Here is a 27,625-nt window from a genome sequence, read left to right on the forward strand (position 1 = left end):
TCAGTTTAACCAGACACAGCCGTCAACTTCGAAACTGTTGACAAGAGGTAACAAAAGTGTCTCCATTGGTTCCAATTTGACATTTACCTTCTTTGGTGTCATGATTTAATGTCTTGGGTGTGAATGGAGAGCAGCTGTGCTAAATAAAATTCAATCTTTACAAAAACGTTAGGGATGTAAAAGCAGATATTTTTTTTTTTTGCGTTGGATTTATCTTCCTGTGTAACTATCTCTACTGGAAATCTCCACCTTACCAGAATAATAACCACCAAACCACTGCAGTCTCGATTGCATCTGCCGTCTAGCCTTTATCACAAAACACATTGAAATGACCGCCCATGCTCACTAAAACATTCCTTTTTATTGAGCTGCTAATCTGTTTATTAGCTCCCTACCCTCTGAAGCTCTAATCAATTATAAATAAGCTCCAGTTTAAGTATTCAGCCCACAAAGAAGTCTTCTAGAATCTGTTATCTTGCGCGGGTGCACTCTCGGCCCGTTCCCAGAAATACACGAGTTGGAGAAGCACAGTTGTTTGGGACGAACACGTTTCAGCACTCTGCTCCCTCTTGCAGCCGTCACTCGGTGATGTGATGCAATGTGAGCTCTATATGAGCCAGGAGAGGAGGAGGGCTGGAGCGGACGCAAACTCTCCATGCTCACGTCCCTGTGCCAAATTCAGTGTGTGAACCGTGATGCTCATTAATACTTCAAAAGGGAGAAAAAAAACAAAATAACTTCACAAGTGAGCTGTGCATGATCTAATGACCTATTTTTATCTCTTTGAATTTGTCTCATTTATTGATGTAATTGTATTTGTCAATTTTGATTTATTTTCATGTTCATCCAATTTGATTTATTTGACTGATTATTGAATTAGACATATTTTAATTTGATTAGATTTATAATAAAAATGATTTTCGCTTGGATTTAAAATATTCTTATTTTTATTTCCATGTATCTCTTGGGGGTAAATATAGCTTAAATTTGTGTATGAACTGAAATTTCCATTTTTCATAATATGTGTCTCTGAGTTAGGAAAAAATCACCTTGAGTTTTTGTGATCTTGCGCCATCTGTTGACTTTCCGGCTTTCTCGAATGTTTGTCACAAACTTGACGTTTTTTAAGCACATAAATATCCATGCGTTGGATGCTCAGAATACGATAACAATCTTTACATCTCTTAATGTTTGGTTTCTAATCTTCCTTCTCTCTTTTGGTGTGCAGTCAGCTGCTTTTGGTCCTGTAGCCTCAGGGCTGACTCGAGGGCCCGGGGCCTCTGGGATCAGACGGCGGGCTTGGCGGAGTGGGGTGTGTTGCTGCAACCGCCAGGGGCCGTCCTCCCGGGGCCTCCACTCTGCGTTTCATGTGAGTCTTCAAAGAAAGTGGAGGGAAGGAGGGAGAGAGGGAGGGAGGCGGCTGCTGCCATTGTTGTGCTCTCCACTCACCATTTTGTAACATTTCGTCCCTCTTCCTTGCTCTCTCTCTCTCTGTGAGACTCAACCGGAGCATGATTATTACGAAAGTGCAGAATTTTTTCCTTTGAAATAAATTCTGATTTTTTTTTCAAACATTTTAATATTCCACCTGTAAATTTTCTGTCAGCCTCCCTCCCTCTTTGCACGCAAGACGCGGGGGCCTACTTGTCTTGTGTCTGAGGGTCCCACGGGGGACTCCCTGTTGTCACCCCGGGTCAGCGTCATCTTTGTCTCAGACTGCCGGGACGTGCGCTTACCTTGACGCCATGATAAGTTTGGACAGTCGAGATGATGGAATGCCAAACTTGTCCCGTTTGGATTTCTTCTTTTTCCTTGCATTCCTTTTCCTCTTCGACTTTCCTCATCCCGTTTCCATCTCCGCATTTTCTTGGAGAGGATAATTCACTGTGCTTACTTTCTGTTGAGACTTGATTTAAAAAAAAAGAGAAAGAAATCACACCACTGTGAATTATTTCTGGCTGGCTAATCTTATTCCTCAAGGCACTTTGATAATGGAGAACACTTTAAATTATGAATGGAGTGGATCGTAGTGTTCTGCAGGCCTGCCGGATGAATTAAGCAAGAGCGCTTTTAATATCCTCATTCCCACATTCCTCCTACTAGATTTGGAATGCGGGAATTCCTTGCACGTCGTGTTTATGGAACAAAATATTGATAAAAAAAAACATTTCACAGTTATTTTAAGGTGACTGAGCTAGATTTTATTTTTAGATGAAAAACTATGACAAAATAGTTTGTTGTTTAGTTTTGAACTTTTTTTCTGTTACTTGATACACCACAACTTACTTTCGAACAAGCTATTTGTTATGAAATATAAGGAACACATCTCAGTGTGCTGCATGTTTGGATGAAGGAGCCAATCAAATGTTTTGTTTTGCTTTCTTTTTTGTAGATGTTCTCTGCAGGCGCTCCAGACAGATGGACAGCATCTCCATTTAGAAGACATTCATCATCCAATCCTCAGGTTCCATGTGTGCGTGTGCATTTGTGTGTTGATAGTGAGTTGTCATGATGGTGATAGAAGATGACTAATAGAGTAGCGAGGTAGCTGTCTTCCTCATTCTCATTTGTTGCTGCTGGCTATGAATGAATTATTGATTTTAGGGGTGCCCCCCCCACCCCTTCACACTCACCCTCCGCTCTGCACTTTTGCATTCCCTTACCCTACCCCGCCCCTGAAATGTCAGCCTTTTTTTTTTTTTTTTAACCCAGCCCACTGCCCCCTAGCAACTTTGATCAACATTTGGTCAATATCTCCTCTCTCTGCAATATTTGAAAGAAGTTGACAGCTTCTCCTCCAAAAAAAAAACATTTCGATGCAATCTTGTTGCATGACAACCGGCCCTGTAAATAATTAAAGTGCGCCTCCGTCGCCCCATGACACACACCCAAACGCATACGCCTTCAGCTCCACTTACCAGCACGGTCGCTTCTCATTTCAAGCAGCCCATCCATTATTCACACGGCCTAGACCCTGTTTAACCTCTTATTGACGCCCCCCCCCACCCCACAAGGCTATTTGTTGATAGGTTTCAAACACACCCAACAGACATTTCATTGGGTACACTTGCTCTGCAAATGAGATCCAATATAAATGGCGTCTCTACCTGGAAGAATGAACTTGGCTAATAAGATGGGGAATTGGACAAAGGTTTTGTGAGCACGCCATATTGGATTCTTGTTTTGACATTAGCCTGCTCCAAATCGAAGAAATCTGATCAACTTTTTTAAATTGCGCCCATCTGCCAAATTACAAACATCCTGTGCAACACGCCTCCGCACAGCCATACAAATTTACGCTGATTATGAAAATAGATAGCTTAGGGTGTGTGTGTTTGTGTGCGAGCGTGTGTGTTATTTATTTATTACAGAACAGTCCAGACTTCTTAACTCGTGCAAAAATAAAACATTACACATCAATACAATATTCTTTAAAATATTAAAATTATGATTAAAACAGTAAATGCAATATTTTATATGTATCAACCCATATTAATTTGTCTGTATATATATTTGTTCCAACTAATTAGGATTTTAACTTAATATTTTATAATATTAATATTATATATCCATATCTATATGCCAAATATGTATTGTAACTGTGAGAGTTGCCTGTGAAAGAGTTACGAAAAATACAATTTAGTCCCAGCAGGTTTCAAATAAGTCGCACAAATAACTTTTAGAAAATAACCAATCATTTATTCCATTTAAAAAGTGAAATTTAAAGGTGCAGCAATTCATTCAATGATGTGCTGTCTTGTGTGTGTGCACATATGCTCGCCAGCCACAATATTAGGCACACATGCCAAATACACCAACAATAATCACTCCCTAAAAAAATGCATTGAAATATTATATGAATAAAATTGTATTTTTTTTCTATTGCGCAGGTGAACCTAATAAACTGACTGACGAGTGCTCCGTTAGATCTGCTGGCTTTTGGAAATGCATAAACATTTGTTACAATGCTCCAAGAACAGAAAAGATCGTAAAATATAGTGTTCTAAATAATTCAAACAATCCACGCGGCAATCATTCATTTGTGTTAGGGGGGTGATCACATCCAGTAACATTTGCACATAGACGTGATGAAGTGATGTCAACAAGCACACATTCGGTCCTCAACATAGAACAGTCCATTTTGTATTATTTCTAAAGTGACGTAAATATCCCTGAATGTGACATAAAGTGGCTGGTGTATTTATAATAAGCATAATCGAGTGTTCCACAAGTCTCGTTTTGATGCTTCAAAAACCGGGGTTCTCAAACTGGGGTCGGCGAGCTGTAGCTTGGTTCAACAAAAATAATCTTTCATGGTGGCCTGCAGAATATTTACCGTTCAGAGGCAGAAAGTTTAACAAGATCCTAAATGATTAATCGACTATCAGAGGAGTCAATTGATGAAAATTGTCGATTGATTTATTAACTGTTGAATTTACTGTTAACGTTACGGGTTGCTGTTTGGAAAAATGTCCCCTTTGAGAACCCCTCCCGAAAAAGTGCAATAAAATGAAGAAAAATAGAGGAGAAAATCCCAAATATCAGAAGTGAAGATCTGCCGTGTTAATTTAATCCAACGAGATTCTCATTGTTATGAGTTGATGAAGAATGCGTCATCAGAAGCGGCAGCGAGCTGATTTATTGATGACGCCTTCAAAGTCAATGTACGGCCGAGTACTTCATGCGCTTCTGCTTCTGCCTTTGGTTGCAGAACCACACACGCACCACGTTCTTTTTCAGGTCCAGTTTCTCAGCAATGGCGGCAATCTTCTCCGACGACGGCCTGGGCTGAATGGCGAAGTAGGCCTCCAGGGAGCGCTTCTCCGGGGCGGCGATGGAAGTGCGCCTCCGCCGCCTGGCGTCGTCCGCCCCGCCGCCGCCCCCTCCCCCCATGAGCTCCGGCGCGGCGGCGCTCCTGTCCCGGTGAGCCGCCTCCGCCTCCTCCAGCCAGGCGTGCAGCACGGGCTTGAGCGCAATCATGTTGTTGTGCGACAACGTGAGCGACTCGAACCTGCAGATGGTGCTCTGGCTCAAGGAGCCCACGCCGGGGATCTTGAGGTCGGCCAGGGCCGAGCCCACGTCCGCCTGGGTTACGCCGAGTTTGATCCGCCTCTGCTTGAAACGCTCAGCGAAGGCTTCCAGCTCACGCGGGTCCGACTCCACGTCGCCGTGCGCCGGCACAGCCGGGTGCGGGTGGCCCATGGCGGCCATGGCCTGGTGCAGCTGCCCCATGGTCTGGAGGTGGTGGTGGTGGTGATGGTGGTGAGGGTGCTGGTGATGGTGCGTCACGCCCGGCTCGGGAGCGCCCATCCCGGTCATCCCCAGGCTGCTGGAGAGGTGCTCCAGAAGGTCCCCGGCCTCCAGGCTGGGTCCCAGCTGGTGGTTCTGGAAGTTGTGGTGATGGTGTGAGGCAATGATGGAGGAGACGGTGGAGGAAGAAGAGGAGGAGGCGGCGGCGGTGCAGGAGGGCACTCCGCTCATGGTATGGAAGCTGGCGTCTCTCCTTGCCTGGGAGACGAGGATGCTGTCAGCCGCCGCCTGCAGAGCCTCCGCTCGAGCCAGCAGGCTCTCCTCCACGCCGCCTCCCAATATATTGGCCTGGAGCTGCGAGCAGGAGCGCGCATGATGGGGGAGTCAGTGGGGAATTGTGTCAGAGAGGAGGGTCATAAAAATTAATATGGAAGCGAGGAGGAGGTGGAGGAGGAAGGCGTGTGTATCGGATGGAACAAAGTCATGTCAAATCACATTTACACATTTTTCCCTCCGTGATTACCCCCTCGCATTCCGCCCTCCTGCCTTCATCACCCTCCGTCCCCCCAGGTGTCGACCTACCTGAGGCCCCTGCCCGCACACTCTGCGCATGCCCTCGTGAAGGCCAAAGTGCTGCTTGCCGTCCATGGTCATCATCATCATCTTTGTGTCTTCTTCCTGCCCTCGTTGTCCGAGCTCTCTCTTTGCAAGTTGTCCCGCTCTGGACTGAGCGCGTCTGTTTTGCCCCCCCCCCGCAGCAATCCATCCCTCCCTCTCATCCTCCCCCCTCTTCGTCGTCTTTTTTCACCTCCCTCCTCTTGCACTTTACTCAGCTACAATTACAACAGGTGGAGCTGTGTGCATGCGCAAGGTAAAATCACTTAATAGCCATGCACAGGTTGATGGTTAAGAAAAAAAAAGTCACGAAAAGCTTACTAGAACAGCTTAAACCTCATTTGTTGTTAATCAGAGCTGTTTTAAATTGTGACAGATGTGTGCTGACTCTCAATGTGGTTGGTACAATTTGTATCCAGTCACTTCCCCACATAAATGGGTGTGCACACTTCTGCAACCCCATCTGTTTTCTACACTGGAGTCTGTTGGTGAAGATACACCTTAGGACTGGACACTAGCCAATTGCAGGGCATCGTTATTTCATGACTGATAAACAGCATTCCCTCATTGTAGCGGTATGGGAGCTGTCCGTGGTGCTGATCTCTTTGAATATTCCAAATAATGGCAAAAGGTGATGTGGCTGTATGTCTATCTGATCCCACTGCTCAAGTCTGCTTCTTTTAACTAGTCAATAATGCATCAAGCAGCATGGCGCCCAGGCTGGCATCCATTACCAGGCCAAGGCTAATATTACATTACATTGGTGACAAGAGGCAGCAGACTTTCAAGTGCTATATTACAGTCATCATGGCTTTCTGATTGGAGACAACTTTTAAGGTCTATTTTTTAATTCACAGTCAACGTACATCTACCATTTGCTGCCCGTTGAAATCCTCTAGTGCTCGACTGAGACTGCGTGTTACCAGACACACAAGCGCCATTTTAGCCTGAATAAAGCATAAAATCCCTTTTCTCACCATCACTATCCCCTCTTCTAACAGGCACCAGGGTCATTTATTATTGACCTGTCATTGTTTGGGAGCTGTCATGGTGTGTTTTGACGGCGACGTTGAAGGACGCTCCTCGATGTAATAAGACCGAGGTGGGGAACAGCATTCCAGCGTCCCAAGTTGGCTCAGTGACTTCAATCAAGTTGGTTGTGCCTAATACTGGTGAGTGAAGACAAACGGAATATATATTGGATGGAGACTCATAAGTTTACATCAGTGCTGGTTTTCTATTCGCCTAAAACTGTGTAAGGTGCAAAATAACAAGACAACACAGCAGTTTTAAGATGTTTCCTGGAATGCTTTTGCTCTTTTTTCTTTTCCTCAAAATTGCCAATGATTTCTTTTTTCTATCCGTATTTTTCTTTTTTTTTTGCCCAAGATCAAATTGTAATATTTTCTTTTCTCTTTTCATTTCCTTTTTTTTTTTTCCCCTCGCAAGCAGCCCATTCCTTCGTCTTTATTGGCAAAAGCAAACATGCTTGTAAATTAGAAATTCATCTTTTTACAAACAAAATGACATGAAGAAAATACATCATAAACAGTAACAAATCCAAAACTATTATCCGATAAACTTACATTTTTTTACACTACGGTGTATTAGCACACACACAAGTACAAAAAAGTGGGATAGAGAGAAATTTGTCTAAATATACAAGAACCCAGTAACTTTGTCCTTTTTAAAACCAATAGGGAACAGATTAGAGAAGTGAGAGAAAGAGAATAATCAAGGTGCAAGGATGACTTCCAAAGGACAGTGAGTGTATTTACATGCATGAAAAGTTATATAAATATTCTTTTGGTTGAATGTTTTTACTGCCCCAAAAAAAATAAAATAAATGAAATCAAGTTTGTAAACTTGTTCACATTACTATGCAAATTACAACAGAATTTTGATACAGTAAAAGAGGAAACTAGGAATCCTCCAAGGGGGACATATTTAATGAAATGGGACAACTGTATATTAAATTATATTAAAATAACAAAACTAAATTGTAAAAATTGAAAAAAAAAAATCAACATTAACCAATTTTAAGCAAATGTACAAAATTTACACACACAAAAAAAAAAGAAAATCCATTGAATGTCGACAGGTCTAAGGCAAAGAAACTCTTATTTTCTCTCTCATATATATATGTATATATATATATATATATATATATATATATATATATATATAAAATCAAGGTCTTTTTACATTCAAACATCTGTCTATATATTTATGTATGATTAAGTCATTCTTTTACTTTGTTTGAGAAAGAGGTTGGGGAACGTAAAAAAAATGATGACACGGTGGTCCAATTAGGTTTAATAAAGTCCTCCATAGTTCACCTAAATTTAGAAAATAGTGAAAATATATTCCATGAACATCTGTGGGTGATTTTATTTTTTTTTTTGTAGAATTTCCAAATATATTTTGGGGTGAGCTATCCATGCAGTACACCTTGGAGTGCAAAGAGGCGCTGCAAAAGTGACTTGAATGGGAGCATCGGGATCATCCAAATAAAGAAGCAGGTAAGAGTTAGAAGAATAAACGAAATGTGGTCTTTAAACGGAGACCATAATGTCCACCGCCCCGAAAATCTTAAATACAGTCATGTATAAAAATAGCTTTTCACAGTAGATGCAAAGGTTGCGCATTACTGACAGTTAAAGTAAGCACACTTAAACTATCTCCAAGAACCAAACCTTCGTCTTTCTCAGCAAAAGTGAGATTATTTTGTTGAGTGGAGGGACTCCTCAAAAAACCAAATGGTAGTCTTAAAATGACTGTTGAAAATACCGGGGGAGAAAGAAAAAAAAAAAAGAGAGAGTACTGGGTTTTTTTTCCGGTTCTTTGAACTGGCGATTTCCTTCATCGTCTCCAAGATCTGCTTTCGTACTTGTCGTCTTCATCGTCGTCCTCTTCCTCTTCTTCCTCCTCGCCAGGCAGATAGGAGCGACCTTCCTTCTGCTGATACGGCCATACCAAAGCACATTAGTACTTATATTCTTTCCTATGAAACAACTTGAAAGTCAACCGGCACCACAGCGCTAATTGTGTTTGGACTTCATCGCCGCGTGTAGTGACATTCTTAGAAGGATGAACCCTCCCCGTGTCATGTGACATCACGGGGTGCACCCTAAGATCTCAAGAGCCTACTCGACTATGGCCTCAAAAGCTCTTGAGCACGAGAGAGGATTCCTCCTGACAGTCGTGTCACTCCGACTCCATTTCCGTTGAGAGCTTCGGCGGGTTTAAAAATTAAGAAGCGCCGCAGAGAACCGAAGTGAAATTTCTCCAAGTTGCACTCACTTCAAAGTTGCACAGCGCAGCGTCAACCTTGTTGAACAAAATAATTCTTACCGTATTGTCGTCGTCTTTGGGCTCCTCTTCCTCAGGCTCGGTCGTGACAGAGGGCGTCTTAGGCTTGTACCAGGAAATCTGCAAAACGCGACCTTTGAACTTGGCTCCCTGGTTAGCTGCCTGGAATATAGAAGTGGAAAAAATGTACGTTGAGCTCCGGGGTTCTCAAACCGTAGCTTAGGGGTCCGCCCGCGAGGTCATTTGCAATAACTCCATAAAGTAGAGAGACTAACGCGACTTACATTCTCGGCTTCGCTCCGAGTCTTGAAAGTCATGACGACACTGGTAGCATCCTGGTCGCGGAGTTCCTCCAGATCACCGAATTTCTAATGATGAGCAAAAAAAATAAATAAATGTCTATCAACTAGCAAATATCAGCGTTTAAAGGCAATCATGTTATGTTCTCACCACAAAGTGTGACTGGAGCTCCTCCTTCTCCTCCTGGGTGACCCCCATGATAAACAGGGCCCTGGGCCGGTGGTCCACCACCATGCGGTTGACGGAACCGCTGCGGCCCCTCGGACGTACGGCGCCCCCTTCCGGCAGCACCTTGCCCCGGCCTCGACACGTCGGGGATCGCAGGATGCCCAATTGCGTTGCCTGATAAAGAAAAGAATTCAGAAAAGGATTCAAGGTAAACATTTCCTAAAAAAAGCAAATTTTCATCATTCCAGAATATTCTGCCTGCAGGTTATTTGTTTTTCTTAATGACATGTTGTACTAATGTGAACTCGGGGTTCTCTTCATCTTGCCCTCACTTTTCCATTACACGTCCCATCGCACATCTCCAAGTTTTCCTCTTCACCTCTCTGAAACCTTTCCTTCCATTTGGTCCTGCGCTTACTTCCCACTCTTACTGCTACCGCCTGTGATTTTTGTTCCCGGCGGCTTAGACTTTAATGAGATGGCCTCCATCGGTGCGAGAGAGCGTTGAGTGTCTGATTGGGCTTCGTTAGCATTTAGCTCTTCCTCTGGGCTTGCTAAAGTGGCTGCTTTTTTTAATGTGCATGGGGAGGATAGGCTAGGGCTGAGATGGTGGTGTGTAGGGAAGGGGAGTTATGCATTTTTTAACCACTAGCTAATTTAGAACCCATAGGGAAGGGATGGGTGAGACATGTTAAGGCTGGGTGTTACTATCAAAAACTGTGTTCCGATTCGGCTGATGTTATGACAAGCCTTGTCTGCGTTGTTTCAGCGGGAGGGCACGGTGGAGCCAGTGTGAGGTTGACGAAAGTGCTTTCTTTCGAGTGAACCTATTTTCAAAAAGGTTGCCCCCCTGATCACCTGACTCAAACCTTATATTACCACCAAGAAAATAAAACGTGGCTGAAGATGGTGCATGCATTTACCTCCTTCTGAAGCTGGCCTAGTCTTCTCTTGAGATCTGTCGTGTCTTCTCCAGAGTTCATCTTCTTATGGAAGTCCAACTCAGCATCCAGCAGCTCCTTCTGGGCCTGCACGTGAGAAATGAAGCAAAAGACAGAGTGAGGGGGGGTATTTAACTTGAAGCCATGTTAGCATGTATCCGCTTCCTACTTTGACGACTTTTAAAGTGCTTAAATTTCACAAAACTTTGAAGACTCACATCGGTCTTGGTCTTAGGCTGGGAGTGATTGGCTTTAGAAACCTGAGAGGCTGGATTCATTTCATTCTGGAGCTGGGCAATCTTTTCAGTCAGTTCCTTCAGTGTCTTCATGATGTTGGCTCGTTCCTCTGGTTTCATCCCCCGGTTCTTCTCCAGACGGTTAATCAGCGCCTGATGAGAAATGCAAATTGTGCCATGTTTTTTGTTTTTTTTTAAATGTAACCTTGCTCCATTATCACGCTCAAGCATCACATGTCTTGGTTTGCACTTATAATCCTCACCTTCTGCCACTCAATCTGCGTCTTTAACATTTCTTGCTTCTTCTTCCGCAAGTCATGCTGTAGTTTTAATGCCTCCTGAAAGAAAACAAACAGCATCGTATAAGACATTAAACTGGTACAGTAAATTCCAGCATTTGGCGGAAACAAACGTCCGTCATCCTCGTATTGCCCGTTAGAATGGAAAAAAAAATAAAGCAACATGCCTGTTTCTTCTTCAGGGCTTCCTGTGCTTCCAGAGCTTTTGCCGTTTTCCCAAGGCACTTGGAGGACGGCTTGAGCGGGGCGGAAGTGTAGGGGCCCTTCTGGGTGTTTGTCAGCACCGCCGCCACCTAAGTGCCAGCGCACAGCAAGACGGGACGGCAACAAATTTAGGTCATCGCCGGGAGACGTGGTACGAACAAGACTTTACTTTTAAAATGCTGCTTGCTTAAAACTTTCCTGATACAAATGATATTATTGCCTTTTCTTGTTGTGTAAAACCGAACCATTTTTTTTTTTTTAACTGCGTTCTACTGGAACAAATAAAGCAGACGTCACGTTATTAAGACGCACATTGACAGCTTCCGCATTGGGGTTGACGTTGTCAGGTGCGCTCGTCGTGCCGACTGGCGCCGGCGGCCGATGCTTGTTCAGCACGTACGCGGCCGGATTGTGCTGCTTGATCCCCTGCCAAACAAACAAAAGCTCAAATCAAATGCTTATATGATTTTGATTCAGCCCTTACACTTTAATGCCATCACAGGGCGTTTACCTGCGGCCCGAGGTTGGAAGTGGACCCGGGCACCTGGTTGCTAGCGCCTTGATCCATCTGGTGAGTCCCCAGCATGTTCTTGCGATGCCAGCGCATGTTAATGAAGCGGTTGTTGAGAACCGCTTCCACGCAGTACATGGCCCGGCGAGCTTCTTCGTTGGATGTGAATTGGATCAGCGCCGCCTCTGGGTTGCCGCCAAACACCACCTGGATGGATGAAATCAATTTCCAAATCAAGCTTTTTCCACCTTGAAGGAGGTCTGCTCTTCACTCTTATTTCTTTTGCTTCAGATGATACCTGAATGTTCACGATGGTCCCGAACTTGCTGAAGTGCTCGTTGAGCTTGGTGATGGTGTTGAGCTCAGGCGGGATATTCCACACCTCCAGCTTAGTGTTCACGTAGAAGTTCCTCTTCGGGAAGCCGCCTTTGTTGTTGAAGTTTGGCCTGACACCAAGAGAGAGGTACATGAAATCGTTTTGAAATTTTGAAAATAGTTTTTGTATAAAAAAAAATGTCAATTCTTACTTGAGCATCCAGGGCCTTTTAGCTGTGGGTCCCTCAGGTGTCATAGAGCCCATGGGTCTCTTCCTGTTGTGCAGCTCTGAGTTGAAACTGGACATGTTGCTTCCTGGTGTGCTGGTGGGAGTGGCCGGTTCTGTTTGGATCACTATATTGGCGGCTAAAGGGGAAAAATGTCATAGAATCTCATTTGAAATGTTTCTACCATCCGGCGCGTTCTTCTGTGAATACTGAGAAGGTTAATACTCGGCACCTCTGGAGCCTTGTCCCTCACTGGATGTGAGGCCGATGAGGTTGGGCCGCTGCGTCTGGACTCGGGGAATGAATTGACGATACTGGTTCCGACCTGCTCCAGTTAGCCCTGGCGATTCCGGGTTGTAGCCCTCCGCATCGTAGTTATCTAAGACAAAAAAGGCGCTTTGAAATTAGAAATAGATTTGGGCATAAGTAATAACATTTCTTTATATATCCAGGAGGACTCCACACAGGAAGGTCACGGCAGAGAACCTTTGAACTCTGAGGCAAACATATTCTCAAGTAAGTGAAATTCAACATAATGAACAGGATGCTGCCAAACAACCACATCAATGCTGTCCAATGAAAAGCTCTCAAAATGTCATGTTAAAAGAAATTTAATTGGAATTGCTATTCCAAAAAAAAAAAAACATTTTGCTGATGCATGCTTTTCATTGGACAGTAACAATATGCATGCATGGTGGAAAAAATAAACTCAATACATTCGACAAGATGAAAATGAGTTTTACGTCAGCGTTGTTTTGGGGCAGTCAGGTTATATTAGGTTTTGGAGCTTGACAATCATTTTAATTTATGTTGGAAGCCAGAAGTGCATTAAAGTTCTTTGACTTATTTATGAAAAGAGGCAAGGGGGGGAGAGCATAATTCACAGAAAGCAAAACAATGTCCAAAAATAAAGTTGCACTGCCACTTTCAGGTCAACAGGCGACACTGCAGCCTGCTGACAATGCAAGTCATGAACAAAAAAAAAAGATATGCATACAAAAAAAAAATGGAGTGGGCTATATGGGTGATGAATGGGGAAATCCCATGACAAACTTCCAACCTGCTTACATTCAGACTGGATATATTGGGGACGGAGCGACACCGACGACGACGAGGGAGGAGGCGGTAGAGGAAGAGGAAGAGGAGGCGGTAGCCTCGCGCCGGGCGGCCCGACTGAAGGCGATGACGTGATCGCCGACTGGTGGTTGGGGGTTTCCATTCCACTGGTTGCGATCAGTGGAGGGGGTCCTGACGGAGACACAAGCCCAAGCTGATGCCTCATAACAGCGAGTCCTTCACTCATCCGGGGTGAGCCCTTCATTCACATACTTGTTGCCTTTTTTTTGATTGTCACCGAACTCGGCAATACGGGGGGGAAAAGCTCCTTGTTCTGCTATCGTGTGCTGAGTTAAACCGTTTACAGACAGACAGACGGGTAGATAGACAGACAGACACTCACCAGCTAACGAGAAGACGCCAGGGGGCGGCGGCTGGCTGTAGGGCGGCATTGGTGGCGGTGGTATCCTGAGTGATGGGGGAGGCTCTGTGATGGGCGGCGGCATGGGCAGGCCGCCGGGGGGTATCACAGGGGGCGGCGGGAACGGGATGATGTTGGGAAGATTGACGTCATCCACGATGAGAGGGTCGTTGCCGTGGTCAAACAGGCACAGGTCGCCGCGGACGCAAAATCCTTTCTCTGCATGGGAGGAGGAGAGAATCATGATTTGGGATCAATGCACTATGTTGGCATAAGTTGAGGAGCTTCATTTACATGCTTTGACCTCAATTTGTGGCATCTATAGACAAAATTAAACTTTTTTTACAAGGGGCGATGATGTCTGGTTCTGGAAGGATAAACCAGACATTATTTACTTCACGGTCTCATTAAGAAGACCAATCTCTCGTGGCCGAGTACTGGCAGCGGCGGCCTTCAGGGGCGTGAGATATTTTAACTCCGCTTACCTCTGGAGAGGTGTTTTAGCCTTCCCCCACTGGGGACGATAGCCACAGTGATCAACATTAGTGGTCATTAGCCATGAAAAACACAACCATCAATAAGCCCTAAGGGCAAATTGTGGTATGAAGAAAAAGGCTAATGCATGTATGGTACAACAGTTTAAGATGACACGAGGAAACATCAATTTGTAGAATCATATAGTGATTGCATATAAGCCTTTTATTCTGAGTGAGGCATTTAGTATTAAAATATTTTTTATCTAAAGACAAAGTGAAAATACACTAATAAGTATGAAAAGAGTAGCTGTATGTTTACCGTCGTAATCCCTGCACCGCTGCTTGCGTGAAGGGTTCTTATTGCTGAACGGCTTGCCGACGCCGTCTTGCCTGCCTTTGCCATAGTAGCCGGACCAGCTGTCCGTGGTGCCGTCGGGCATGTGCGCGTGCGTCGCCAAGGGGACGCCGCCGGGTCCTGGGCCGCCGGCGTTGGACGAGAATGGGTGAAGCGGGGTGGGCAAGAGCGGCGACGGGAGCTGAGGAGGCTGCTGGGGCCTGCCCGCGGTGGACGAGTTGTAGCTGTCGGCGTCCTTCCTCTCGACCTCGAATTTTGACTTGAAGTCTGGCAGAAAGGCAAAAACGGATTTGAACGGAGACAATACCCCGTCACGTCACACAAACCAACCTTGAGGTGAATAAGGCAAATTCCAGCCTGTGTGGCTGAAGCCCATATGAGCGACATTCAAAGCGGTCCACATTTGATCGAGATGATTCCAACTTAGCCCGACTCGTAAAACAACCTCTTCCTCCGCTGCTGTTGTTGTTTCTCACCTCGTCCCCTGCTCTTCCCCCGGCTGCCACTCCTGCTCCGGCTTCGGCTGTTGCTCCTCCCGCGGGAATTCCCCCTGCGCCGCTCGTGGCGCTCCCGCTCGCGGTGCGAATCGCCGCCGCTCTTGCCGTGACGATCAAAGTCCCGCCTCTTGCGCTCGTCCCGCCTCCTGTCGTCGCGACTCCTGTGCGGTCGGGGAATGGGCACAATTATATCGCCTGTCTCATTATAGTCTCAGATAAGAGGAGACAAACTCAAACCTAGATTCATTGAAGTCAGAGCGGTTCCTCAGAGGACTTCTCCTGCGTCTGTTTTCTCTCTCCTCTTCTGGAGCTTCGGTCTTACAACAACAACAACAAAAAGCAATTATCTCTCTTGGTAAGTTCAGAAAATGGAACCAGAGAAAGTGATCCCTACTTACTTCGGCTGCATCTGATTTAGCTGGAGGAACGACAACCGCTTCTTTTTGAGCTTCTTTAGCAATAGGGTTCCCCTGGTAGTTCTTGCTCGTCAGACATTCAAAAAGTTTATCCACGAAGCCGACAGTCTCTGTAACAACACGTTAAATCAATCACAAATCATAGATTCAAGTCAAGCGGTGTTAACAAGTAATACCTTTTTGCAGGAAGACGTCGAGCTGATCGGCGCACAGCGCTTTGAGCTCCTTCTCTGGTTTGTCCTTCTTCACCAGAGCCACAACGTAATTGGCTAACGCAGAGGGGTCAGCATCACATCTGCGGACGAAGACATGATCAAACTTGATGCTCCAAAGTACTTGGACACATTTGACACTAGCTTTGTTATGAAGATTTGATTAATGTACTTATTTCCTCTGGCTCAATTAAGGTAAGTAAACACTTTATTATGCTGATTTGGAGGCCTAGTATTTGAGTGCAACGTATGTTTGCTTAAGATGTTATTGAGTGTGTGTCTAAAGTTTGCAACTTATGTGCATGTTATCTTACTATAAACTGTGTAATTTAAACCATCCATTTGACGATGCAGAGATGGTAACTATGGTAACACTCGCAGCAAGCGTCTCCTCTGAAACATGTTTACACATTTTGCATCTATATGATTGCAAGAGAGCTTCTAGAATTGCAAACAGAAGGCTGCATGCTGTGCTGCACTTTGGAGGGGTGCTAGAGTAAAGTTGTTTTCTCGTGATCCGGTTGACTTACATCATTTAATCGGCCAACTATTGCAAGAAAGATAGCGAACATGATATTTCCCACTTAACGGAAAGTCCAAAATGTTCTTTATAGCAAGCGATCGGTTTCTAGCAATTCCCCCTCATTGATGCTAACACACGAGCTAGCTACGTAGCGTGCAAGCTAAATGACATTTAAATTCAAACACTCACATTGGCTCCAGAAGTTTTGCCAGCCACGACTTGAGAGCATCAACATTCTCTATAATCATGGTGAGGAAGACGATCACGCGGTTTAAAAAATGAAACGAAGCCCCGAAACGCCTGCTTTCATCGTCTATAAATTTGGAAGCTTTCGGGGCCTTGGGTCTCAACTGGCAGGTCGCACTGAAACACTTTACGTTATGTTAACTCACTCGAGGTGTCGTAAAAGAATGACTGCTGCACGACGTTGGTATTTAAATTACGTCTTTAGCCAACCATGTCACTAAAAATATTTTCGGAAGACCTGGATTTATGTATTTAAAAAAAACACTTTGTCCTTGTTTTTTATAGCTAAAATAAAAGATATTAACTTCGCCGAATAGCAAGTGTTATGTGACAGTCTATGGACTTCTTCTCCCAGAATTCCTTGCAAGTGTCTTGGTGTCATCAGCCGGTGCAGCGGTGGCGTGGGTTCCCTTGGCTTTGCTTCTTGTCTAGCGCTTAAGTTTATTTTTGACAAAGCAGCGGAATAACCTACCAGTTGTGCAAAAATGACGGTAAGTTTATTCTTCAGTGGTTTCCCATAAAAAAAGAATGTGTCAATAGCAAGCGTTAGCATTTTGCACTGCATTGACATGCCATAGCTTTAGCAAATTAGCTAGCAAAAGATTTGTAGTCCAACTACTCTAACAACAAAAAACCTACACTAAAGAACGCCACTGAAGTTTTATATTCACAAATGATCCATTCACAGCCGCATTGTTTATTTTCTAGCTGCCACTACTTTTATGTACATCTTGCTTACCATGTCTTTCCAGGAGCGCAAGGGAACGGCAAAGTTGGACTTTTTGAGAAAGATTGAGCTCGAAATTCAGGCTAAATGGGAGAAAAACAAAACGTTTGAGAATGATGCAGCGACAACAATTGGGGAAAGTGCACAGTAAGTAGCTCCTTTATGTTGAAGCTCTCAAAGACGGGCTTTAAGTTACATAATGCTGTTTGCCGGGTCGTCAATGTGCACAAAATGAAAAAATGATGTGCAATGTCACGTTGAAATATTGTTGCATACTTTTCCCTCTATTCCACAGCAAAAACAAGTATTTTGTCACCTTTCCCTACCCTTACATGAACGGGAGGTTGCATCTTGGTCACACATTCAGCTTGTCAAAGTGTGAGGTAAGTTGCTATTATTTAAGAAGGCAAAGAACATAGAAATGAATCCCCTGTGCTTTATGGTGTCTCAGTTTGCGGTTGGCTACCAGATGTTGAAAGGAAAGAAGTGCCTTTTCCCATTTGGTCTCCACTGCACAGGCATGCCCATCAAAGTGAGTGTTTTGGTGTTGTCCTCAAGATTGCCTCATACATGACATTGCAAAACAACCAGAACAAAATTAATATTTTTTTCCAAAGGCTTGTGCAGACAAGCTCAAGCGGGAGATGGAACTGTACGGAAATCCACCACAGTTTCCAGATGAGGAGGAAGAGGAGAAGGAGAAGCCAAACACGTGTGATGAAATCATCATCAAGGACAAAGCCAAGGGGAAGAAGGTCTGACTTTTAGATGGTGTCTAGTTGTCCCAATTACTCTTTGAGTGGAGGCATAACCCAGTTGAGACAAACACCTGCCTCGATTAGATGCCTCCCTTTCCCTTCTTGGACAATCAATAACAAAATTCCCATTAATAACAAAATTCTATGAGTAATTGCCAATTAGTGCCACAACACAGTGGCAAAGCATCACTTAATTAAATTCTTTGACTTCAAGATACACCCTCGGCAGTAAGTGTCCACTAGATGGCGACAAAGAAATGTCTATCATTAATATGTCATTCATTCCAGTTTCTGACGTTATGTAATTGTCTTGTTAGAGTAAAGCAGTTGCCAAATCTGGTTCGGCCACCTTCCAGTGGAACATCATGAGGTCTCTAGGCCTGAATGACCACGACATTGCCAAGTTTGCCAACGCTGAACACTGGCTGGACTATTTTCCTCCTCTGGCTGTGAAAGATCTCAAAATGATGGGGGTCAAGGTACAAAATCATATTTTGCATTAAAATAAAAAGCCTACAAATTAAAAGGTTATTATACGTCTCGTGTGATCCTCCCAGGTGGACTGGCGGCGCTCGTTCATCACTACAGACGTGAACCCTTTCTACGACTCCTTTGTCCGCTGGCAGTTTATCACCCTGAAGGAGAGAAAAAAGATTAATTTTGGAAAAAGGTGAGATGACAACAACCAGCGTTTGTTCAATGTCAGTTTATATTAATATTAGTTTTGCAGGTATACCATCTATTCCCCCAAGGATGGACAACCATGTATGGACCATGATAGGCAAACAGGAGAGGTACGCTTACCCGGTGCTATGAAAAACAAATATATATAGATATAAGATATATCCTAATTAGTTATTTTCACCTCACTTGCAGGGAGTTGGACCTCAAGAGTACACACTCATCAAGATGAAGATTATTGAGCCCTACACGGCCAAATTCAAGTCCAAGGTTTTTTACAGCAGGTAACAAACTTTTTTAATTTGCATAATTTTGTGTAATTCAGACCGAAAATTATGTTAAAATCAAAGTATGGCATTGATTCTGTCCTCCCTGCAGCGCCGTAAAAGGCAAGAACATCTACCTGGTGGCCGCAACGCTGAGGCCAGAGACCATGTTCGGTCAAACCAACTGCTGGGTGAGGCCCGACATGAAGTACGTGGCCTTTGAGACCACCAGCGGGGATGTCTTCATCTGTACTAGGAGGTCTGCCAGGAACATGTCCTTCCAGGGATTCACCAAGGACAATGGTGTGGTCCCTGTGGTTATGGAATTACTGGGACAGGTATGTTATTATGAAACGCAAAAGTTAGAGCCAATATTTATCAAAGCGGTCGAGGTGCCCTGTAAAATTTGCATTTGCTTCTTACTGAAGAAGTCCAACAGTGTTTTCCAAATATTATGCCTGCAGGACATCCTCGGCTGCGCCTTGAGCGCTCCCCTGACGTCCTACAAGATCATCTACGCTCTGCCTATGCTCACCATCAAAGAGGACAAAGGTACGAGAAAGTTAATCCCAAACAATTAAGCATTCACGCTCACACGCCGGTGGTTTTTTCATTTTGTAAAAAGTTAAAATGTCAAAATCCAACTTCTAATTACCCTCAGGTTCACTTGGTTTTAAAGGTTAGGGAAGGCAATGAGGTGTGCTAAACACGGATGAGTTTGGTGCACTGACATTTCAGCAGATTCCCAAGCAGCTTTATTTACCATATCCCACTTTGAAAATGTCCATCCGGTGCTCATCATGCGCAATTAGGCAAACGGTGTACTGCGACGGCGAATAGCAAAGCGGTGCGGCTTTAAAAGTTTCCCGAAATGTAATACTGTTTCCCCCCCACTTGTTTGGTTTTCATCAGGCACAGGAATAGTCACCAGCGTGCCTTCTGACGCCCCCGATGACATCGCTGCTCTTAGGGACATCAAGAAAAAACAAGTGAGTCGCGCGTCTTTCTACACACATCAATGCTTCATCAGAGCCAACGCCACAAAAGCTTGGTAGTCAAAAACCCAATATGAATATTTCATAGGCCCTGAGGGAGAAGTATGGAATTGAGGACAAGATGGTGCTTCCTTTTGAGCCAGTAAGCTCATCTCCTCTGACATCTTAAACCCATCAATTGTAGTTGTGAAGCTGCTATATGTGTCTCTCTATTTCAGATCCCCATCATAGACATTCCAGGCTATGGGAACCTGTCTGCTCCGCTGGTCTGCGATGAGCTGAAAATTCAAAGCCAGAATGACAAGGAGAAGCTGGCCGAGGCTAAGGAGAAAGTCTACTTGAAGGGATTCTATGAAGGGGTTAGTCCATCTTGTCCGGGCTGTACTGTAGCAGATGATAGAATACATGATGAATGAATTCCTTCAGATCATGTTAGTTGACGGCTACAAGGGGCTGAAGGTCCAGGATGTGAAGAAGCCAATCCAGAAGATGATGATAGAAAAGGTAGGACTTGCTCTGTCTGTGTTCTCTTCCTGGATACTTACAGCAGGTAGCATCATTTCTTTGTATCGTCCCCATAATGTTGCCAAAGCCTGCATCTCTGATTTTCAGGGCGAGGCCTGCATCTACATGGAACCAGAAAAACAGGTCATGTCGCGTTCAGCAGACGAGTGCGTGGTGGCCCTCTGTGATCAGTGGTAAGTGACAGAAATTGCAACTCTAGAGCTGAGTAGATTCAAATGAGGTCGTTTGTATCGCAGGTATTTGGACTACGGCGATGCTGACTGGAAGCAGCAGACCAACGAAGCCCTCAAGTCTTTGGAGACGTAAGATGCGCTCGATTCATTTAATAAGATATTGTATGCTTTTTTTTTTTTTCTTTTTCTTTTAAATCTATTCCGTTCTGCATAGATTTTGTGATGAGACCAGGAGAAACTTTGAGGCTACTTTGGCATGGCTGCAGGAGCACGCCTGCTCTCGGACTTACGGGCTTGGTAAGTGTACTCAGCCGAGTTGACCATTATTCTTGATTGACGGTTTATTATTAAAATTGCACTGCAGCTGGCTTTTTTTTTTTTTTTTTTTTTTTTTTTTTAATACACCTGTTTGCGCTTGCTTGCCATAGGAACACGGCTGCCTTGGGACGAGCAGTGGCTGATTGAGTCCCTCTCGGACTCCACCATCTACATGGCCTACTACACGGTGGCCCACCTCCTCCAGGGAGGCGTGCTCAGCGGACAGGGGGCCTCACCGCTGGGTATCAAGTAAGTCATTACGGCGGGAACTAAAACACCACCACATTTTACACTTCATCATGTATTCATTTTTAATGTGTGTCTCAGACCACAGCAGATGACCAAGGAGGTGTGGGACTTTATCTTTTTCAAAACGTCCCCATTCCCCAAGACGGACATCCCAAAAGAGCATCTTCAGAAGCTCAAGAGGGAGTTTGAGTATTGGTACCCGGTGGACGTGCGCGTGTCTGGCAAAGACCTGGTGCCCAACCACTTGTCGTACTACCTCTATAACCACGTGGCCATGTGGCCCAATGACCGGTGAGCTTGTCTTCATTACATAGAGCTTTCAAATAGTATTCACCTCCAGCGCACATTGAGTTTTGATGGGGTACATATCTTCCACAGTGGGAAGTGGCCACAGGCTGTGCGAGCCAACGGGCATCTGCTCCTCAATTCTGAGAAGGTGCGTCAAATCCTAATGGCGTGATTTGTCATATTTAATCATACAAACTCGCCACGGCTAAGCGATTTTGATTGAATTCTCTATGGGAATCTGTGGGGTGTGGCATTACTTACCATCTGCTTTTCTTGTCTACCAGATGTCCAAATCAACCGGAAACTTCCTCACTCTGAGCCAAGCCATCAAAAAGTTCTCAGCAGACGGTAGGCGGAGTGTCATGCGTTTCATCACTGCAGCGTTTTTTTTTTTTTTATTATTATTCGTTGACTGACAGCTTCCGCCTGGAGATGGAGACAGAGGGCCCGAAAGACGGCCCTCTGTTCATTGTTGCTTTGCGCTTGGCTAGTTTGACAGCTGTGGAATCAACAGTGTGTGAGGAAAGAACGAGCTGGTATCCTGGTGCTGCCACCTTTATCGTAATGAAGGCATCTCTTGATGAAGATGTCTCCTAGCTGAAAGTGGTGTCTGCTGGGTATTTGCAGGAGTCTTAATTTGACAGCCATTTTGCCAATAATGAGATGGTCAGTTGTCCTCATATTTACCTATGCATGAATTAGTACCTTTCTTCAAATAGTGATCCCCACGCTGATGGACAGCGGGGCTGATCTCAATGCTGTGTGCGTCGGAGGCGCTTCGGTCAATTGAAACCATTTATTTATAATGTTGAAAACATATTACATGGTTTTTGGACCATAGTTTGCATCATAGGTATTTTTGTTAACATTTTACTATGATGTATTTTTCCATGACTGTTGGCAATTTAACAAATAAAAAAGTCCCTGGCAGCCATTATTTGCGAAACAACGATGCCCCATAGTGTTGTCAACCTTCTCCTTCTTCTTCTGTTGTAGGTATGCGTCTGGCTCTGGCTGACGCAGGTGACACGGTGGAGGATGCCAACTTTGTGGAAACCATGGCGGATGCCGGCATCCTGCGCCTTTACACCTGGCTGGAGTGGGTGAAGGAGATGATCGCCAACCAGAACAACCTGAGGACCGGACCTGCAGACACCTTCAACGACCGCGTATTTGCCAGGTAAACACAATCGGAGCAAAAGATTCTCAAATGTTTGTTGTCCTCCTGCCCTAATTGCGTCACTTCATATTTAATTTTGCGCTCTGTAGGATTACTATAGTGAAAAACAAAATGATGCACTGCAGTCTACACCCATCATGTCACATTCAGTTAAAAAATCATAAAAACGTTGTAGTAAAAATAAATTGTGAGGCGCTCGAGCTGGTAGCAAGCCAGTCGGGAAGCATTTCAGAGGCTGCACGAAAACATCTCTTTTTTAAAGAACCCCCGAGCCGAAACTTTAAAGGATTTTTGTATCTTGGCCAGCGAGATGAATTCTGGAATATTGAAGACGGAGCAACACTATATCAGGATGATGTTCAAAGAGGCTTTGAAGTGTGGCTTCTTTGAGTTCCAGGTAAATAAAATCTCAAGCAATTTACAATTGTTTACCCCTTCCAAAAAAAGCTCCATCCAGTTATTAATATGATGAATGCGTCCTCCAGGCTGCCAAAGATAAGTACAGGGAGTTGGCGATTGAAGGCATGCACAAAGAGCTGGTCTTCCAGTTCATAGAGAAACAAACGCTGCTGCTGGCCCCCATATGTCCACACCTGTGCGAGTACACCTGGGGTCTGCTGGGCAAGGTAAGAAATTTGCATATTTGCCACCTCCATTGAGGAATAGTTGCCGCTCGTTCAAAGTGCTGACTTTCATCCTTTCCACCCACCTCCTTTTGTACACTTAAAAGAAGGCAGGGGCACCAAAGCGACATTTTGAAAGACCTGCGCTAATATATATTCATGAGTACAGCCACCATCACACCGGCTTATTTAATCCACTTCTAACGCTTTTCCTGGCTGTGACCACTCGGAGCTTGTCTCCATACACACACACACGCTTTCTCTTGTTGCTGCTGTCAAATTGAGGCACACACTTATCGTGCATGTACCTGACAACACCGAGGGCTAAGAATATTTTCAACACTCTTAACGGTAAGGGTACAAAAGAAGGCCGCTGTGCTGAAGATGTGTCTTTTCCGTCATCATCTAGCAACGACCGTTCCCTGCACCGGCTAAAACGCTAATGAGCACGAACAGTTTCACCCTGCTGTGTTTTGCCTCTCCTCCCCCTCGCCCTCCGACAGCCTACATCTGTGACAAAAGCATCATGGCCCATCGCCGGTCCAGTGGATGAGATTCTCATGCGCTCCTCTCAGTACCTGATGGAGACGGCGCACGACCTCCGACTGAGACTCAAAGCGTACCTGCTTCCCCCGAAAAATAAGGTACAATGCAGACGGACTTCAGTTGTGCTGAACCAAAATGTTTAAGCGCCCAATACTGCCCCCTATCTGTGCTTGGATGTGCGCAATGTTTTTCTTGAGCAGAAAGGCGACTCAAAGCCCCCCAGCAAACCTTCACACTGCACCATCTATGTGGCCAAGAGCTACCCGACATGGCAACACAGCGCCTTATCCCTGCTGGGCAAGCACTACAAGGTCAGCGACACAGACACACACATGCTCTACATGCTGCGTCAGACAAACGCCGACATTGCGTCTTTGTTTGTCCTCTTTGTGTAGAGCAACAATGGCGTCCTTCCAGACAACAAGGTGATAGCCGGCGAGCTGGGAGCACTCCCCGAGCTGAAGAAGTACATGAAGAGAGTCATGCCCTTTGTTGCCATGATCAAGGTACGGCATCAACACTGCAGCAGCAGGCCATTTGCTCGGAATCCTAATGTGGCGAGCATTGTGAACCGTTTTGCAAATACACACATTCTGTTGTCATTCATTTATTTTATAATTCAATGAATGACTAAATTAAAATCTAATATTTTTGTGTTTATTTTAAAGTGTACATTTCACTTGGCCTATCTATTCTGGTGGCGATTGAGTACAGACATTTCCCACTCATTCTTTTGTCTTCTGTCAGGGTGTTGTGAAAAGCTTTTCTTTTTCTCTTCTTGTGTCAGACAAAAACGCAAAACTGCTATATTGATCTTCCGCTGGATTTTTCAAGTCGCCAATTTCTTGCTGACTTGAAAGTTACTATCTCCAACAGAGGAAAAATCCATACATAATGTTTATTCCAATCTTTGTGACCGTTTATCTTTTTTGCTTTTCATCAATCTTTATTTTGTACTTCTCAATTGTGTTTTCTTTTTATTCAGACTGCGCTGTAAGACTCAATTTAATCCTGAATTGAGACATATCGAATCCCAAGTTGTCCGCCTATAAACGAGAGAGTCCAATCACCAGCGGTTAACATATCACTCGTGCGTGCGGCTTTCCATAGGAGAACCTTGAAAAAAACGGGCCCAGGGTTTTGGACCTCGAGCTGGAGTTTGACGAGCGGGCAGTTCTGATGGAGAACCTGGTCTACCTAACCAATTCCCTCGAGGTATGTCGACGCTTCACCAGACTGATTGGACTTTCAAAGATGCCTGACATACTGCAGCTCGACAGTCAACAGGCATGAGAAAGAATTTTAAGCGTGTTTCCTCTATTTTCATGCTCAATGCAGCTGGAGGGGATCGACATCTTGTTCGCGTCCGAGGCCGATGACAAAGTGAAGGAAGACTGTTGCCCGGGGCAACCGTACTGCGTGTTCAGATCCGAGGTGACCGCTCGTGCGAAGGACGTCTTTGTGATTCCCAAGGTTCCGTGCGCTCGCCTTAAATTTGAAATGGACAATTTGTATGTTGACAGCCAGCAGTTTGCGTGACCTTGGTCAATCCTCAGCCGTGCAACGGCCTCTTCACGACCAAGCTCGACATCAGGCAGGGAGACAGCAGAGACAACGTCATCCGCAGACTCGCTAAGGTCAACAGACTCATCAAAGGTTAGATATCCAAAACAACATCTGGACTAAAAAGATGTTTGAAAGGGACACAATCCAAAATTCATGTTTTCATCTCAGCTATTTCAAGCTACATTTATGGCACACAAATCAAAATTTCCTCCGCCCCTGACCTTTTGCCACGTTCCCCCCGACTAGATCTATCCAAAGTGAAGCTGATGCGGTACGAAGACCCCCTCCTGGGGCCCCGTCGGGTACCCGTGCTGGGACAAGAGGAGCTGGGCAAGGTCCTCATCTCTCCTCAGTCCGTGTTCAGCATCAACCTGGACGAGAAGAAAGTCACTGTGGCTGACAACAACCTCAGTGTGGACATCGGTGACACTCTGGCCTATCTGGTTTAATTGAAAAACACACAGTCATCATGAAGTGTTGCGACACAACAGGCCATCATAAGTTGATATCTGCAAACTCTTGCTGTTTTCATACCTATTGATGGAATTATGTCTGCTGCCTTGTTTTGTTCATCTAAGGTGAAACGTCACGGTCCCTCCTGTTGTGTCTCTAGAGGTGCTGTTTGTCTAACGTGTTTTTTTTTTAAATTATTATTTCCAGAGAAATAATAAAACTTGTAAAATAAAATGTTCAGCATTTCCAGATTTTTTTTTCCCCTACATCCCACCATCTTACAACTGTGGCGACTCTCATCCTCCTGTCACGCGCACTGCTGGGCTAATGGTGAGTATGTATTTTGTTACCATGACGATACGGAGCAGCTCTAATGGGTTAGATGCACTTAGATCCCCAAACCTAAAAGAGTGAACTGAAAAGGGAGACTGCATGGATGATGAAAAATGCATTATGACCAAAAAAGTGTCATGTCACAGTCAACATAATGAAACAATCCCTTTTTTTACAGGTGAACTGTAGATATTTTCTCCCTGAGTCAATTTTCTCCTTGCCTGCACCTCATTTGTCGGAGTCAATTCTTCTTTTCCTGCCCAAGGGTGAGTGTAGCATTTACTTTTTGTTTGTAAGTAACATCCATCCCCACGTGGCCCTGATTCAAATCATAGAAAAATATTTGACTCATATTGTTAATGTGATGTGATCATGTACAGTGCAAAGTGAAAAATAGTTTGTGTGAATAATGTGCTTTTTCTATTTTTCTAATCCCTGTCGTTTTAAGGCTATTAAAATAAATACATTTACATAACTTGACTTTTATTTTGAAGAAAGGAAACAATGGCTGTAAACAGGACATTACATCAGTAAGATGACCCCAAGCAACCCTTGTGACAAAGCTAAAAGGTTTGTAAAGACCTCCCAAATACGATATAATATTCATTGTAAAATATGACATTTCTTTTTAATAATTTTTGGCTAGTTTATTTGTTGACCTCTATAACTTCATGTCATTTGGTGTAACCTATTTCAACTGGAGCAATAACCACATCAAAGTCATAATAAGATATGAAATAAAGTATTTCTTTTCCGTAATTAAAACAATACGTGATAATATCCCTAGGGGATTTGTTTTGAACTATATTTATAGTAAATACAGATCAATGCGAAATAAAATCATAAATAGTACGTATTTGTTGAATGTGAGGTCATGTCAATGCATTCATTACCTTGATGTGTCTTTTGCAGCATTTAGCGCAGAGGCCAACTAGCACACTTATCTCTCCGAGACATTTTTTTTTTCTCTTGCCAAGCCGCTTTATCTGCCCCTGACATGCACTTCTTCCTCCTTGTCATCTCCCGGCCTTCACTCTCCTCTCTGCATGCCAGCGGCGTTTTGTAATGGAGCAGACCATTGTCACACAGCAGTAAGTGTTGGCTTGTCGACGACTTGTCCTTCGTACTTGTATGTAATTAGATGACGCAAAAAAAAAGTTCTAAATTGTACAGAAGTTAGAAATTCAAATTGTTACAACACAACAGTACGAGTTCTTACCACTGATCGTTTTGCGTTGATGTTATTTCATCATGTTAACGCCAGTCTCTGTATGTGTTTAAAATAAATATTTGTCAAAATTTATCCACAAATACAAAGTTCATGCTAGTGCCATATGCTTGCACACTAAAAAGAATGAAATCCT

General features: G+C 44.3%; 4 protein-coding genes and 2 long non-coding RNA genes across 15 annotated transcripts in view; 3 read left to right on the forward strand and 3 right to left on the reverse strand.

The window, feature by feature from the left end:
• Positions 1-12,121, forward strand: LOC148386680 (uncharacterized). The gene is made up of 9 exons (XR_015863073.1): positions 1-47; positions 1,229-1,369; positions 2,393-2,473; positions 4,741-4,923; positions 6,867-7,037; positions 8,274-8,387; positions 9,685-9,853; positions 11,304-11,476; positions 11,828-12,121. It is a non-coding gene; the product is annotated as an uncharacterized LOC148386680 (long non-coding RNA).
• pou4f3 (POU class 4 homeobox 3) lies at positions 3,674-5,953 on the reverse strand. Of its 2 annotated transcripts, none has more exons than XM_088398763.1 (2): positions 5,833-5,953; positions 3,674-5,604 (listed from the first exon to the last, which is right to left on the reverse strand). In XM_088398763.1, the coding sequence occupies exons 1-2, from the start codon at positions 5,911-5,913 to the stop codon at positions 4,660-4,662; spliced, it is 1,026 nt and encodes a 341-aa protein (XP_088254889.1). In that variant the 5' UTR covers positions 5,914-5,953; the 3' UTR covers positions 3,674-4,659. The 2 variants fall into 2 exon arrangements, with proteins under 2 accessions (XP_088254889.1, XP_088254890.1); XM_088398764.1 differs by having other exon boundaries at positions 5,806-5,913.
• rbm27 (RNA binding motif protein 27) lies at positions 7,149-16,715 on the reverse strand. Of its 5 annotated transcripts, none has more exons than XM_088398749.1 (21): positions 16,524-16,715; positions 15,776-15,894; positions 15,582-15,709; positions 15,421-15,500; positions 15,163-15,344; positions 14,651-14,953; positions 13,838-14,074; positions 13,447-13,626; positions 12,611-12,757; positions 12,364-12,517; positions 12,135-12,282; positions 11,837-12,043; positions 11,638-11,751; positions 11,289-11,414; positions 11,086-11,160; positions 10,847-10,975; positions 10,569-10,673; positions 9,628-9,819; positions 9,462-9,545; positions 9,220-9,339; positions 7,149-8,826 (listed from the first exon to the last, which is right to left on the reverse strand). In XM_088398749.1, exons 1-21 carry the CDS (start codon positions 16,580-16,582, stop codon positions 8,728-8,730), a joined length of 2,988 nt encoding a protein of 995 aa, XP_088254875.1. In that variant the 5' UTR covers positions 16,583-16,715; the 3' UTR covers positions 7,149-8,727. The 5 variants fall into 5 exon arrangements, with proteins under 5 accessions (XP_088254875.1, XP_088254874.1, XP_088254873.1 ...); XM_088398748.1 differs by having other exon boundaries at positions 7,149-8,823; positions 10,805-10,975; XM_088398747.1 differs by having other exon boundaries at positions 10,805-10,975.
• On the forward strand, positions 15,988-26,162 carry lars1b (leucyl-tRNA synthetase 1b). 2 transcript variants are annotated; one of them, XM_088398745.1, is made up of 33 exons: positions 15,988-16,006; positions 16,936-17,071; positions 17,333-17,454; positions 17,603-17,690; positions 17,759-17,839; positions 17,925-18,062; positions 18,383-18,544; positions 18,623-18,735; positions 18,796-18,859; positions 18,942-19,030; positions 19,125-19,350; positions 19,477-19,564; positions 19,925-20,001; positions 20,096-20,149; positions 20,226-20,366; positions 20,434-20,511; positions 20,620-20,705; positions 20,769-20,834; positions 20,920-21,002; positions 21,134-21,272; positions 21,351-21,563; positions 21,651-21,708; positions 21,845-21,908; positions 22,557-22,740; positions 23,047-23,137; positions 23,226-23,366; positions 23,867-24,007; positions 24,110-24,220; positions 24,305-24,415; positions 25,020-25,124; positions 25,248-25,343; positions 25,433-25,565; positions 25,722-26,162. In XM_088398745.1, exons 2-33 carry the CDS (start codon positions 17,066-17,068, stop codon positions 25,922-25,924), a joined length of 3,552 nt encoding a protein of 1,183 aa, XP_088254871.1. In that variant the 5' UTR covers positions 15,988-16,006; positions 16,936-17,065; the 3' UTR covers positions 25,925-26,162. The 2 variants fall into 2 exon arrangements, with proteins under 2 accessions (XP_088254871.1, XP_088254872.1); XM_088398746.1 differs by lacking the exon at positions 15,988-16,006 and having other exon boundaries at positions 16,686-17,071.
• Positions 22,343-27,625, reverse strand: part of LOC148386684 (uncharacterized) — a 5,457-nt gene continuing 174 nt past the window's right edge. Inside the window, exons 2-4 of one of the 2 annotated variants that reach the window (XR_015863072.1) lie at positions 27,481-27,528; positions 27,155-27,387; positions 22,343-26,517 (exon numbers count right to left, since the gene is read on the reverse strand). This is a non-coding gene — a long non-coding RNA (uncharacterized LOC148386684). Of the gene's footprint in view, positions 26,518-26,727; positions 27,388-27,480; positions 27,529-27,625 lie in introns of those variants that run through there. The other variant, XR_015863071.1, reaches the window with a different exon arrangement.
• Positions 26,733-27,625, forward strand: part of plac8l1 (PLAC8 like 1) — an 8,057-nt gene continuing 7,164 nt past the window's right edge. For all 3 annotated transcript variants that reach the window (XR_015863070.1, XM_088398772.1, XM_088398770.1), the window contains exons 1-2: positions 26,733-26,831; positions 27,174-27,352. Coding sequence is in view for 1 of the 3 variants with exons in the window: in XM_088398770.1 (XP_088254896.1) it covers positions 27,327-27,352 (26 nt within the window). In the remaining 2 variants the exon portion in view is untranslated. The remainder of the gene's footprint in view (positions 26,832-27,173; positions 27,353-27,625) is intronic.

This window comes from Syngnathus floridae, chromosome 15 (assembly GCF_059516105.1).
Source record: "Syngnathus floridae isolate MCC-2025c chromosome 15, RoL_Sflo_1.0, whole genome shotgun sequence".
In the NCBI taxonomy this organism is placed as follows: domain Eukaryota; kingdom Metazoa; phylum Chordata; class Actinopteri; order Syngnathiformes; family Syngnathidae; genus Syngnathus; species Syngnathus floridae.